The sequence below is a fragment of the Vigna umbellata genome, chromosome 4 (genome assembly GCF_029865625.1).
Source record: "Vigna umbellata cultivar VRB3 chromosome 4, Vumbellata_1.0, whole genome shotgun sequence".
NCBI lineage: Eukaryota > Viridiplantae > Streptophyta > Magnoliopsida > Fabales > Fabaceae > Vigna > Vigna umbellata.
Genome location: NC_142168.1, coordinates 22171440 through 22185746, shown reverse-complemented (window position 1 = coordinate 22185746; position 14307 = coordinate 22171440). Strand labels below are relative to the sequence as shown.

General features: G+C 34.2%; 1 protein-coding gene across 1 annotated transcript; it reads left to right on the top strand.

The window, feature by feature from the left end:
- Positions 1 to 11907: 11907 nt before the first annotated feature.
- On the top strand, positions 11908 to 14307 carry LOC148199577 (uncharacterized). Its single transcript, XM_088112714.1, has one exon. The coding sequence runs from the start codon at positions 11908 to 11910 to the stop codon at positions 14305 to 14307; it is 2400 nt and encodes a 799-aa protein (XP_087968840.1).

The following is a 14307-nucleotide window of genomic DNA, read 5'->3' as shown; positions in this document are numbered from 1 at the left end:
AATAAATATAATATATATATATATATATATATATATATATATATATATATATATATATATATATATATATATATATATATATATATATATATATATACCACGAGATCTCTTTAAAGTTAATAATTATTTGTATTTAATTTATAATATGAATGTCAATTGAAAAACTATAACCGAGAGGGATTTACCGCTCGACCTTCGACATTAACCGAGAGGGATTTATCGCTCGTCCTTCAACATGAACCGAGAGGGATTTATCGCTCGGCCTTCAACATGAACCGAGAGGGATTTACCTCTCGTCCTTCAACATGAACCGAGAGGGATTTACCTCTCGTCCTTCAACATGAACCGAGAGGGATTTACCTCTCGACCTTCAACATTAACCGAGAGCGTTTTACCGCTCGACCTTCGACATTAACCGAGAGGGATTTACCGCTCGGCCTTCAACATGAACCGAGAGGGATTTACCTCTCGGTCTTTGATTTTGACCTAGAAGTTCTTCTTAGGGAAGAGGCTTTACCTCTCTCCCGAGAGGGATTTACCGCTCGGTCTTTGACTTAGGAGTGCTTCATAGGGAACAGGCTTTACCGTTCAGCTTTAAGAAGGCTTTACTTCTCTGCTTTGAGCTAGGAGTGCTTCCTAGTGAACGTGCTTTACCGTTCGGCTTTGAGAGGGCTTTACCTCTCTCCCGAGAGGGATTTACCGCTCGGTATTTGACCTAGGAGTGCTTCCTAGGGAACGGGCTTTACCATTCAGCTTTGAGAGGGCTTTACCTCTCTACTTTGAGTTAGGAGTGCTTCCTAGTGAACGGGATTTACCGTTCAGCTTTGAGAGGGCTTTACCTCTCTCCCGAGAGGGATTTACCGCTCGGTCTTTGACCTAGGAGTGCTTCTTAGGGAACGGACTTTACCGTTCGGCTTTGAGAGGGTTTTACCTCTCTCCCGAGAGGGATTTACCGCTCGGTCCTGGACTTGATCGTTAATTATGAACTTTGCTGACGAAATTGGCAATCAGTGTTTGCAATAGGAGACTTCCCCTTCGTTAATTGAATTCCATGATACTTTAAGCATGAAGTCTGTTTATGAAAAGATCTTAGTCTGCACTTGCATAGTTGATGGCGTGGATTTTGATATATATTTCTTCAAGATGTTGTCTTGCTGAAATTCTCATGATGATATATATTATGGTATATAACCGTATAATAAATGATTCGGTTACCAGATATTATGAATTGCACTGAATAAATAACATATATAATAAACAAGGTATCAAAACCGTCTTGAGATTTTATAATATTGCTGTTGATAGTTATCTCTAACACAACAATTTCTTTGACTATTTTAATCATGCCAAAAAATGTTTCGGTTATAATAATTAGATAACTATATTTATAGTTATATACCATATTATATATAATATATCATATATCATATAATATATTATGGATTATACTATATCTATTTAAAATATCTATATATATTTAAAATATCTATATAAAATAGTTGTTATAATATCTATTATTAATTAGATATTTTATTAAATATTCATATTTCAAAGCATACTTATCTTGTTGATGACGTCTCACGTAGATAGGGATGGCAACGGGTCGAGCACGGATAGTGCGTACCCGCAATCCGACCCGACAAAAAAAAATCCACCCGTTACCCGCACGGATATCCGGTTAAAAAATATCCGCGGATATTTTAAAACCCGCGGATACCCCACAAATATTTAAAAAAATATATTTTTATAAAATATTATAATAAAATTTAAATAAAATTACAAAAAATATATAAAATATAATATATATATTAAATTATAATGAAAGATGATGGAATATGATGTAGAAGAAATGAGTATGGTTATGAACGAGTATTCCGAGGAGGAATATCTCATGAATGTATATTAGAATTGGTAAAGTATGAATGTAGGCATGCTAAGCTGGCGGTTCATCCTGATATTCCGTGATTACTCGTTCTCACGTAAAGAAGGGTAAGTCATGTGTGGGAATGGCAGGAGGTCCTAGTCCTTATGGTTAATTTGGACAGATAGGACTAACCTCGGGTGACAGTTGTTGAGGGTATCCCAGTTACTAGATCACCCGGGTGCACGAACGTCGTAGCTACACAGAGTTCATACAGTCCGGACAGTCAGAGTCTAGTATTAGGCTTTGCATGTATAAGTGAATGAACTAGCTGGTTTAATTAAATTGTGTGAAATCTATGTTGATACTTGAATTGAATTACATAAGCTTATCCTATTTTCCTGTCTTGTCCGTTTTGTACGTTCGGTCGTTTGTCCTGTTGCAATGATCATCCGTGTGGATGTGAGCAGAAGGAGATGAGTTTCTGGAAGAAACGTTAGCAGAAGAAAATCTGGTCGAGGTGGAAGTTAAGACCGAATAGTAGAAGTGTTCGGTCAACTGTTGGTTTTCTTTGTATTACCGTTTATACCTCTCTTGGCTACTTCTTTTGTAGAAATGTTCGGTCATTAGTTAGTTTAATTGTACGATGATCGTTCGATCATTTTTTACCCCTTTTTCTTTTGTAAACCGTTCGACCTAGTTGCAGCTAGTGTGCGGTTTTAACTTCCCGTTATATTATAAGGTCGTTCGGCCATATCTGTACTGAATCTCTTTTGGAAGACTGAGTTGTAATATTATTAGATGTGATTATTCGATTGTATCGTTTTATACTGTATTTGTATTTTGGGATGTTACAAATTCTATTACCTTTTAAAACTTTTTTTCATAATAACACAACGATAATAATATAATAGTTTCTATTGAAATTATTATGAAACAAATAATAATTTAATTTCACATATAATTATATTGTTAAGAAAACAATTATAAACTCAGATTAAAATATTAAAAAATTAAAATGAAGTAAATTAAATTTAGATTTATTAAACACGGATATATACACTAGTATTTCAAGAAATCAAGGAATTGAAGGATAAAACAAAATACTAGGGATATCGAGTCCTAAATTAAGGAAATTAAATGTATATATGTACTTGATTACGGGGTTAATTAAGTAGAGAATGATTATAAATACATGGAATAAAAACATATAAAGCGAAATACTTCTTACAGTTAAGGTCTCTTAAAAGATAAAATACTTACATTTGTAAAATTTTGTATCACTAAAAAATTAGTCATTAGGTATAATAGTTCTTAGTCCGATTGTTAGTTTATATTAAAAAATAATCATTTCAAAAATGTTTTAAGGAAGGAAAAGATTTTTTCGAAAAGGTTATTTTTTTCCAAATTTGGGTAAGTTTATTTTCAAAATTGAGGTTTTTATTTTTTATTTTTTTATCTAAGTTAATTTATCTTTATATATTATTATTATCATACTTTATATTTTTTTAAAATTAGTAAATGATAGAAAAAATACAATAATTGATCAGACAATATAATTTTTTTTTTCTAACTGGTTAACGTTTTAGAAAATTGAGTCATCAATCACATGAAATGGAAACTAAAAGAATTGCACGAAATTGTTAGTCTTTCATAGACTTCTTTGTATAAAAGCAAATTAAGCAACGTTTCTCATGTCTAGTAGTAATTTAGAGTGTCGAAGTTGCTCGTTTTCTTGTAATATTATTAACATGGGATTATTCTATTATATAGTTTTATACTATAGTATTGGGATGTTACAAAAAAAAATAAAAAAAATAATATAAAAAATAATACTTTAAATATAAGTCAATCTTTAACATAATAAAATGTGAAATTACTTTCATTTCTACTTTTATTTCTATGCACTTTTTCTTTTTATTCTTCTTTATAAATGTAATTTGGAAAATACTTTGCACCATATATATATTTTTAATGTAATTGTTAACTTTTTCTTCAACCGAGGTAAAAGTTGTGACATAAAGTGTTTGTATTACAATAACATTTTATCCGGCTTGATCATTCCTTCACTTCCACTGCTCCTTTTGTCGGCCCCAGATGCTGCTGCCAATAGCAACGTGGATTCCATATGAATTAACTTATGACCTATCTGGATTTTTATTATTTAAATAATTTTTTTCGTAGAACTTAAAAAATTTATAAAGAAATTTTTTTAAAAAAATCACAACTTTATAAAAAATCACAAAAAATATAAAATTTTCTAATGGTATTTATTTTATAATGTTTTATTTTTACATGAAAATAAATAACTTTATTTTGCTACACATTTGTAAACTGTTGGACTGTGTTAATTTGAACTTATGTCAAATTAACCATCTTGCTATTCATAAAAGAAGCTATTGCAAACCAATACAGAGGAACTTGTTTCAAGTTGAACAATGATTTTTTCAACCTTCAAATTAAATTTGGGTCAATGGTTTCAAAACCTGGGGAACTTTCATGTACACCTCCTTAACCAAATGATCATGAAAAAACATCATGTACATTCGTTTCGTTTAATGAATCTGTCGCTTTTTAATTACCTGAATGTGTCATCTTTTTAATTACCGTCACTTCTAAAAAGATATGTATGGTCATCATTTATGTCACTTAGACAAATGTTTTATCATAGTCTATTCTTTCTCTCTAACTATGTCTCAATATAACAAGTTTTTGTTTTATGTTTTTCATCTAAGTTATGTATTATTTTGTATACACACTAGTACAGTCAGGGTAAACGACAGCGGTTATTTTTTTCTATAGGCCGCGGTTTCTGAACCGAGACATATTCAGACAAGGTAAAAAGTCTAATACTTTTGGTCTCGGTTGGGAACCGAGGCATAAAAGGAGAGTATTTGGCCTCGGTTCAGTCCTAACCGAAGCAGTAAAGTTTTTGGTTTTTTTAATTTTTTTTTCCTGGGACTTTATGCCTTGGTTGTAGCCTGAACCGAGGCATAAAGTCTCACTCTACTGCCTCGGTTCAAGCTACAACTGAGGCAGTAGACTCTTTTTTTTTTGTTCTCATCCGCAACACATTCTGCTTCGGGTTTGACCATAACCGAGGCCGTAAGTGGTCTTTCGACTTCGGTTTTGACCTGAACCGAGGCATATAAGTACTTTTTTTTTTTAAAATGATGTCTGTTTCTGCAACATTCCCAACCACAAAAACAGACCTGCATATATTTTTATAACCAAACAGTCCAGAATATTGCAGAAACGTATATTTTAAATGAAAATTATATTAAAACATAAATATATTGAATGAAATCATAAATCAACTTCTTAGAAGCATAAATCAATCCAATGTAATCATAAATCAAGTTTCAAGCATAAATCAATGCAATGTGCATGTTAAACTTATAATAATGTAGAAAAACATAAAAGAACTTAGAAACATAAACTTAGAACTTAGTATATCCTAATATCTACTACATACTATTATATAAATGAATTACATATTTAGCAAGTGTTTTCCTCACAAGTTGAATTGACTTCTCTGGAATTGAAGCAGTCCTATTAAATCTCTGCATAAAACACAATGATTTCAATTAGTGTATATGAAATCCAAATATAGAGAACATAAAATTCAAACCTAAATATTACCGTTTCCCATCCACTGGTGTAATGTGCACGAATGATGGTCATCATCCAAAACATAACGTAGTAACCACATTCGTATGACCCCATTTGTCTATTACACTACAATATATCATCATAATTATAAAATGTTAAGTAACATCATTTGAATGGAACCAAATGTAACAAAGTATGAACTAAAATACCAAACCTTAAGGGAAACCCATGCAAGCTTTTTAGCTGTAGCAGTAGATCTCCCAGATAACATCATATGTGTTGTAAGGGAACTATTAAAAAAATTCCTTTAGCATACATTTATATAACAAAAAATCCACACATTGAGATTCTTACCAATCTACTACATGTCTAAGAGGGCTGGGAGGAGACTTCTGCAATGAACAAAACCAGACAATCGTGTTCTCCGGTATGGAGATCACAAGTAGCTGCCAATGACACCTGAAATTGATAATAACTTATGAATCATATACCAAATATATTAAAAAATGAATGTGTTGAAGTTAACAAACTTCACTTACCCATGTATATAAGGGAGAAAATATATCTCCTTCCCCATTCCAAAGCAGGTGGTGATGTATGTTTGGATATCATCAAATTTATTTCTTTCATGAGTCATAGAGGGGTCAATGAACCCATATACATCGTTGAACCCCTTCTTGTTACTAACATCAAACAGATACCTAAAATGAAGAAATAATCTGATATAAGTAAGTTGATAAAATAGAATTATATATAAAAGTTTTCATAAACTTACATCATCCACAGCTGAATGAGTGTAATATTAATTTCTTCTCTACCCGATGCAAGCTCCCTAACATCTTGATGATGCAAGTACAATGGGATATGAGCTTCTCTTCCAAATGTAGTAGAATCCCAGTGTACATTCATCGGCACATCTGAAATGATTTTAGCAAGCTCGTCTAACGCACCAAGAAGGTCATCTTCAGATAAATGAGTCTTCTTCAGTGTAGGACTTTGATGAGAGGGTCGCACCTCACACAAAAGTTGATTGCATTAAAGAATGCAGTATAGTGCTAGGAAGTGACTCCTAGGTCGTCTCTCAAGGACCAATTGTGGTTCGAGTCTCAGGTCAAACAAGTAGTGGGGGGTTTTGAAAGTGGTTTTGTGAGGATAATTCGATTAAATTAAAATGACAACATTAAACGCAACCGAATATAATTGAAAGCATTAAAGTTCATGAAAACATTAAAGAAAACAATACAATAAATAAATATTCAAACACAATTAAAACTAGAGGAATGCAACACTTAAGCTAAAATATTAAATGCAATGTTATAAGGTAAACATCAAAAGCAATGAATCTAAAGGAAAGAAGAAATGTAGATGCAACCCGTGAACGTGAGCATGCTTCCAAGGGAATTTGAAATTAAAGATGCTTCTAAAATGCAATTCTCTGGCCGTGACCCACTTCCATGTGTTCTCTTTAAAGAGAATTAAAATCATTGGAATGCTTCTTCCTTCCAGCATGGTGCCCTTCCAACATCTTCTCTCAATTTACCACCGTACAATTACTACTCCCATCTAATGAAAAATTCTTAGAGAAATAAAAACAATGCTTCACGTGGCAGCTGCACCAAGCCGTAATCCCACCTACCTTTCACCTAATCACTTCTTCATTCCTCAAAGAAAAGTGCTTCCAACTCACATTCTGCTGCCAAGTCTTGGCACGTCCCATCCCCCTTACTACCACCTACTGTACTTCTCATTCCATAAATCAAAAGCAATCTCTTTTCTTCCAGCAGCCGTGACTTCCTTCTCTTTGCTTCCAACTCATTCTCTGCATGAAACCAAACTAAACACTTTATTCTAATGTAAAATCAATGTCACATCATCCCGTGGGCTAGTTCTTCCAGCTATCATTCCGTGCACACCATTCTCTCTCTCTCTCGGTGGATTTAGTGCTGCTGCTTCCTTTCTCCAAGGCAATTGAATAAAATTCTTTTCTCCAAACTATCACGTGCACTTGCTACTATGAATCAGCACCTCTCTTTTTTTTCCAAACGTAACACCCCTTTCTTCCACCTAATCTACCTTTCATTGTAAAAGAAATCAAAAGCAAGTTACGTTTCCTCTAAGCCGTAACGTCCGTAACGTCCCTGCACCGTGCCTCTTCTTCTATCTAAGGTGAATGAACGGCTACATTCTCCACGCAAAAATCAAAGCCTCTCCGTGATGGAACAATGTTGTTCTTGAATGAAAACTCCAATAAAAGAAATGCTAAAACCAAAAGAAATGAAAAGGGCCATGTATAATCAATAACACAAAATCAAAGTAGATGCTTTTCATTCAACCGTAATAGCGTTTTCAAAATAAGAAATGGAGAAGTAAAAATGTGCTTTCATTTTCTCATCCCCTGTGACAGCGTAAACTTGTTCCAGCATAAGCATTGAAGCTTCTCAAAGCTACATTTTTTTCTCCAATATCCCTCCTGTTCAAAACCGAGAGAGAAAAAAAAACAAAGAAGTTTCGTGTCCAAAGCAAAGTGGCGGCTGTGCTCCTTTTCTAAGGGCCGTGTGTCCTCTTTTTTTAGGGTAGGGTCCACACAATAAAACCCTAGGGTGCCAAGTCACTAACTTCTAATTTTTGGGTCTAATCTAATTTACCAAAAATTGACCCAAAATATAAGAGTTGATACAAAAATTCTAAACTGCTGAATTACAATTTAATTAATTCACAAATGTCTGTGTGGAGAGTCTTGAATTTATTTGGCACTCTTTCTGATGTCCCAAAATGTATTTCCGAAATTTTCCTGCACTTCAAAAATGCACTTAATCAGCTCAGAAAATACAAATTAGCACAATTACAAATTTTTGACCAAATTAAGCAGAATTCGGAAAAACGGGGAAATAACAAGCAATTAAACACAATTCCCTGGTTTAATTAAGTGCAATAAACTAAATATAATTCAAGAAATAACGACTCATCAGACTTCCCTCTTGACCTATCTACTGTTAAATGCAAAAATGATTATGTTATAACGTCAATTAGAAGTAAATATTAAAATTGAGAAGTATATAGTACGAATGTTTACCGGGGGATTAGATACATGACCAACCAAATGTCTAGGCCAGACGACAAACGACTTAAATGCTTCTTCCACAGTGAAGAACTCATCTGTAGGCACAGGAAGAACGGCATCTGCTATGACAACTTCATCCACCGTCACCTTGACCTCATCTTCTGCAAGCTGTACACCATGCACTACAGTGGCTGTCTCATAAACTGTACCACGAGCCACTAGCATGGTCCCAGTATCAGAGAGAATATATAACTGACATGGACGAGTGTCATCCATGTCGTCCCCTGGGGCACCAGCAGCTGAGCAACTTCCTTTACCGCTTCTACCTGTCAAATTAAATGTTAGTTTATGCAAAAAGTAAATTAGTAACCAAAAATAAATAAGTTTACCTGTAGGGGGCACAACATGTTCTGCTACAGGAGATGGTGGAGGACGATTGTCATAATCCTCATAATGCTGCTGGAACTGGCGCGCAACCATTTCAGCAACTTCATCATACAACTCTGCTCGAACCTTCTTTGTGATCTCCTGCGTCATCTCTTTTCTTATTTCCTCCTTCATCTTTTCGTATGAATATGGACGCGTGGAAGACCCAAAAAACTGTCGTATGCCTATGCCAGTCCTAGCACCACGCACCCGTCCTGGGTGCTGAGGTCGTCCAATAGTTGTGGCAAGAATATCCTGACGAAATTTTGCCAGCATTTCGCATTGGTCTTCAGGTTACACGAAATGAAAGTGATTATAAATCACAATCAAATATGCACCCGAAGATCAATACAAAGCACAACTTAAAATTTTCATGAATTTAAGACATGTATAATAAAATTGATATGTTATAATAAACTATAAAAAGTTATTACTCTTCTTAAACTGTCCAGCCGGACAATTCAAGATTCAATACTTATAAATTATTATTACCATCTCCTTTGTATTCATTTTTAAAAGGTACATTTGTTTAGAAGAATCTGAAGATAGTAAATAATTTTTGTATTGAATCTCAAACGGGAATCTAAGGCTAATTAAAAACAAGAATATATCCAAAATAAACAAATAATTACATATGCTACATACAACATCAAATAAAAGCAAACAACTATTAAAATCACCACAGTCAAATACTATTAAAAGCAACTATGAAATGTTTTTCATAAGTATTAAAATTTTAAATTTAGTCATGAGTTAATTTAGAGTTTTTCATATTATAAATTGCATTACCCCATTTAAATAGTAAAATTCTCATCTCTTTTATTCTCTTGATAATGTGCATTTTCGTTCCAACCTCTTAAATTAACCTCTTCTTTACCTAATTTTCTTAACCACTTACCACTCTCAGAGTAGTTTTTTTATTTAATTATAATTAGAAGTAATTAGAATGACTCATGTGAGTGAATTGGTAAATATAACTTTAAGACTTAAAAGTATTTTTTTCCTTATATGTTATTTAATTTATTTTTATTTAATGTAAAATTTTTAATTCATATTTTTATTTTTAATTCATATTTTTATTTTTGTAAATTTTAAATAGTGTATTCAGAATATCTGCATATTTTAATGTAATAGGGTATTTTTCTTCTATATCTGCATGCCAATGTTGATTCCATTTTCGTCCAATATGGTTCTATTTTTTAAAATTGTACAGAGGAAGTCCCATTTTGTTTAATTTTTTTGTGAATTATGTGATAGTCGACCAACTGGGCATGTGAGGTTATCAAGCAATATTCCAAGTTCCACATGCGAGACACCCTAAAATGGTTGGAGAAATGGGGCTCTTAATTTAGAAGGAAATGGTGAGAAGAAAAAACAGAAGAATATTCAATTTCTCTCTATCCGGTTTCTCACTGTATATGATTTGCCTGTGATAAGTGTGAAAAACAGATGTTTTGACACTTATAAAGGATCTCAATTTTGTAATTATTCATGTTATTACTCAGTGAAAAGTCGTAATAGGAAGTAGATTGTGTTGTAAATTATTGTTCAGGAAAAGTTGTACAAAAGTGAAATTGTCAGCCAATTCTCGCATAACATAAGCAAAATTCGCAGAGCCAGGAGAATACATTCGCACAGCGCACCACCATTGGTTCGCTGAGCGAATCATGCCAGTTTGGAGATTTCAAGTCTTGAATTCGCACAGCGCATCAGAGGCTGTGCGCTTAGCGAGTTGGTGCAGTTGAGTGCTGAATTAATTTTAATTCGCACAGCGAATCTGCTTCTGTGCGCTGAGCGAATGGAGCAGTTTTATGAGAAATAAACTGTCTCTTAAAAGACGTGCTTTGAAGGATAGAGAGGGGACTGGAAAATAGAATTTTTGGAGAAGAACTGCTCTGGAGACCATCAGGAGACCTCTCTGAAGACATCAAGACTGCACATCATGCAAGGAATTGCAGAAATGAGTATGTTTGTGATGTCTAGGATAGGCTAAACTTTTATTCGTTGGAATTGACTGTAATGGCTGACATTTGATGTAATCTTTCCTGTTCAATATAAATTGTGTTCGTATGCTTTTCTTGTTTACTTTTTATTTTATTTTACGGAAGTAAAATAAACTTGTTTTTATATTTAAATTGTACTGGGAAGTAAATTTGAGTATTAACGCAAGAAAAGCAACCAGAAGGAAAGATGCTAGGAATAGTTTCAATTCTCCTGGTCATCAATAACATCGTTCTTAATGCAAAGTTTATGTTTACTTACTTAAGGAATTAAGAATTGAACATAATTCTTTAGAACTTGTTTTAAGGAATTAAACCAAGATACTGTGATGTTGATGTGTGAACGCAAGTTATATTGCTCAGATTAGTCACTGTAATGTGGTCATGAAGTCAATTCCAATGAAGCTTTCTTTAAATTTTAATTTCAATTTTAAATTGTCATCTAGCTTGAAACTGTTAATTCACCTATATTTTGTTGTTCAATTGATTTTGATAAATAAATTTTAATTGAATAACGTACCACAAATTCCCTGAGGAGAACGATACTTTACTTATCACTGTATTACTTGGAACGATTTGGTATACTTGCCAAAAAGTTATCAAGTTTTTGGCGCCGCTGCCGGGGAATTTGATTGTTTTGTTATTTCAATTAGTTGTTTATCAATTTCAATTTTGTTCCTATCTCTGTAAATTCATTGTTTTAGTTTTCTGTGTATCTGTATATATTGTGTTTTGTTCCTGTTGTTATTTCTTGGGTTGGTCATTGGAGATTTTTGTTCTGCATGCCACGCAGAACAAAATCTGAGGATTTATTGTTTGATTCTAAGATTGAAAGGACAGCCCGTAGAAATAATAGTAGGCGTAGAAAAGAAAATAGAAAAAAAGAAGCTAGAGAATCCAGCTTATCTTCAAACGCTTATTATTCATCTGACCGAGAGGGTAAAAAGATGGAGGAAAACGAGGATAATGAACAAAGAAGGCGTACGTTGGAAGATTATGCTTCAGTGACTGTACCTACATCTTTCAACAGTATAGCCAAACCTGTGATAATTGCGGCTAACATGGAAATGAAGCCAGCATTGATACATCTTGTTCAAAGTAATCAGTTTTCAGGATTGTCACACGAAAATCCCTATGATCATCTGGCAACTTTTAATGAATATTGCAACACTGTGAAAATGTTGAATGTGTCAGAGGATGCAATCAGACTTAGTCTTTTTCCATTTTCCTTGGCAGGCAATGCCAAGAAATGGTTAAATTCTTTTCCTGAGAGAAGTTTGACAGGTTGGGATGACGTTGTGTCAAAGTTTTTGCAGAAGTATTTTCCTCAATCAAAAATAAACAAAGGCAAGCAAGAGATATCCTCTTTTCAACAAGAACCTGAAGAGACTTTGAGTCAGACATGGGATAGGTTTAAGGGATTGTTAAGAAAGACTCCCATACATGGATTTGATGTCCCCACTCAATTGAACCTGTTTTTAGGAGGTTTAAAATCTCACACAAAATTGATGCTAGATGCCTCAGCAGGAGGTAACATTAGGTGGAAGACACCTGATGAAGCTCATGAAATTATTGAAAATATGGCATCTAGCGACAATGATGTTCAAAGTGAGAGAGGACAAAATCAAAAGAAGGGAATGTTTGAGTTGCAATCCCAAGATGCCTTATTAGCCCAAAATAAAATTATGACTCAACAGCTTGAGTCTCTGATGAAAAAGGTATCACAACTACAAATTCAAAATGTATCACAGGCACAACATACTGTGCAAGGATGTGAACTGTGTGGTGGAGAGCACCAAAATGGACAGTGTGCTATTCAGTCTAATGCAAAGGAAGAGGTCAATTACATGGGAAATCAAGGCCGTTCAGGAAATTATGGAAATTATAATCAAGGCTGGAAACCTCATCCTAGCATGGGTCAGGCTAGTTCTAGTAGACCACCACAACAACAGTTTCAACAACAACCTACTCTTTTTGATAGGACATCCAAGCTTGAAGAAACTTTGCAACAATTTATGCAAGTATCCATCTCCAACCATAAAAGCACTGAAGCTTCTATTAGAAACTTGGAGACACAAGTGAGTCAACTTGCAAAGAAGCTGGATGAGACATCTGAAAAGAAATTTGTGGCTAAGAATGAAGTTCACTCTAGGGAGGAATGTAATGTCATAATAACCAGAAGTGGAAAAGAAGTGGGGTTTGATTCCAAGGAGAAGCCGACAAATAAAGAGGTTGAAGCACACATAGAGGATGATCAAAAGGACGTGATTGAAAAAGAAGAAAGTAGAAACAGGAATGAAGATGGAAGACAAAAAGAGAAAGTGTTGGTGAAGCAACTTCCTTATCCTAAAAATACTTCACAGAAGGACAAGGAAAGACAAATGGATCGGTTCAAGAAGATATTTAATCAACTTGAGATTACCTTGCCATTGACGGAAGCACTGCAACAAATTCCTGCTTATGCGAAATATGTGAAACAATTCCTCAGTAAAAAGAAGAAGTATTTAAATGAGGAAACAATTGAAGTGCATGGAAATTGCAGTGCAATAATGCAGAAATCTCTACCTCCAAAAGTCAAAGATCCAGGGAGTTTCACTATCCCCTGCACCATTGGAAATCATGATATAGGGAAGGCTCTTGTTGACTTAGGGGCTAGCATCAATTTGATGCCCCTATCTATGCTCAAAAAGATTGGTGACCTTGAAGTCAAGTCAACCAGAATGATCTTGCAAATGGCAGATAGGTCCATTAAGCATCCTTACGGTGTAGTGGAAGATGTGGTGATTAAAGTTGATAAATTAAAATTCCCTGTTGATTTTGTAGTAATGGAAATGGAGGAAGGTGTAGATATACCTCTCATTCTTGGAAGACCTTTCATGAAGACAGCTAAGGTTGTCATTCATGTTGATGATGGAACTGTGAAATTAAAAGACCAAGATGAAGAGGTGATATTGAATGTCTTTGAAGGTGTGAAGCAAAATCAAGAGGAAAAGACTAGTTCCAAAGTAAAAGATGAAGTTTTAGCAATTACTAGTCTTCCAAGGCAAGTAGCCAAGTTGGCCAAGAAGAATCTTACTTGTTTCAATCCAAAAGTGAAGGGAAGAGATGAAGATCAGGAGAAGCAAAGAGTTCACCAACAAATTGAAGTGAAAAGTGATGAACTCAAACCTGGAAAACCTGTGACTCTTAAGAACAGGTTGTGGGTCATCAAGGACATAAAGGAAAATGGAGTACTCGAAATTGAGGCTCCATATTCAAGAAGAATTAAGTTGGTGACAAGAAAGTTACTCAGAAAATGTTGGTGTCATGAGAGGAAGAAGCACACCAACATCAACAATCCAAATTAA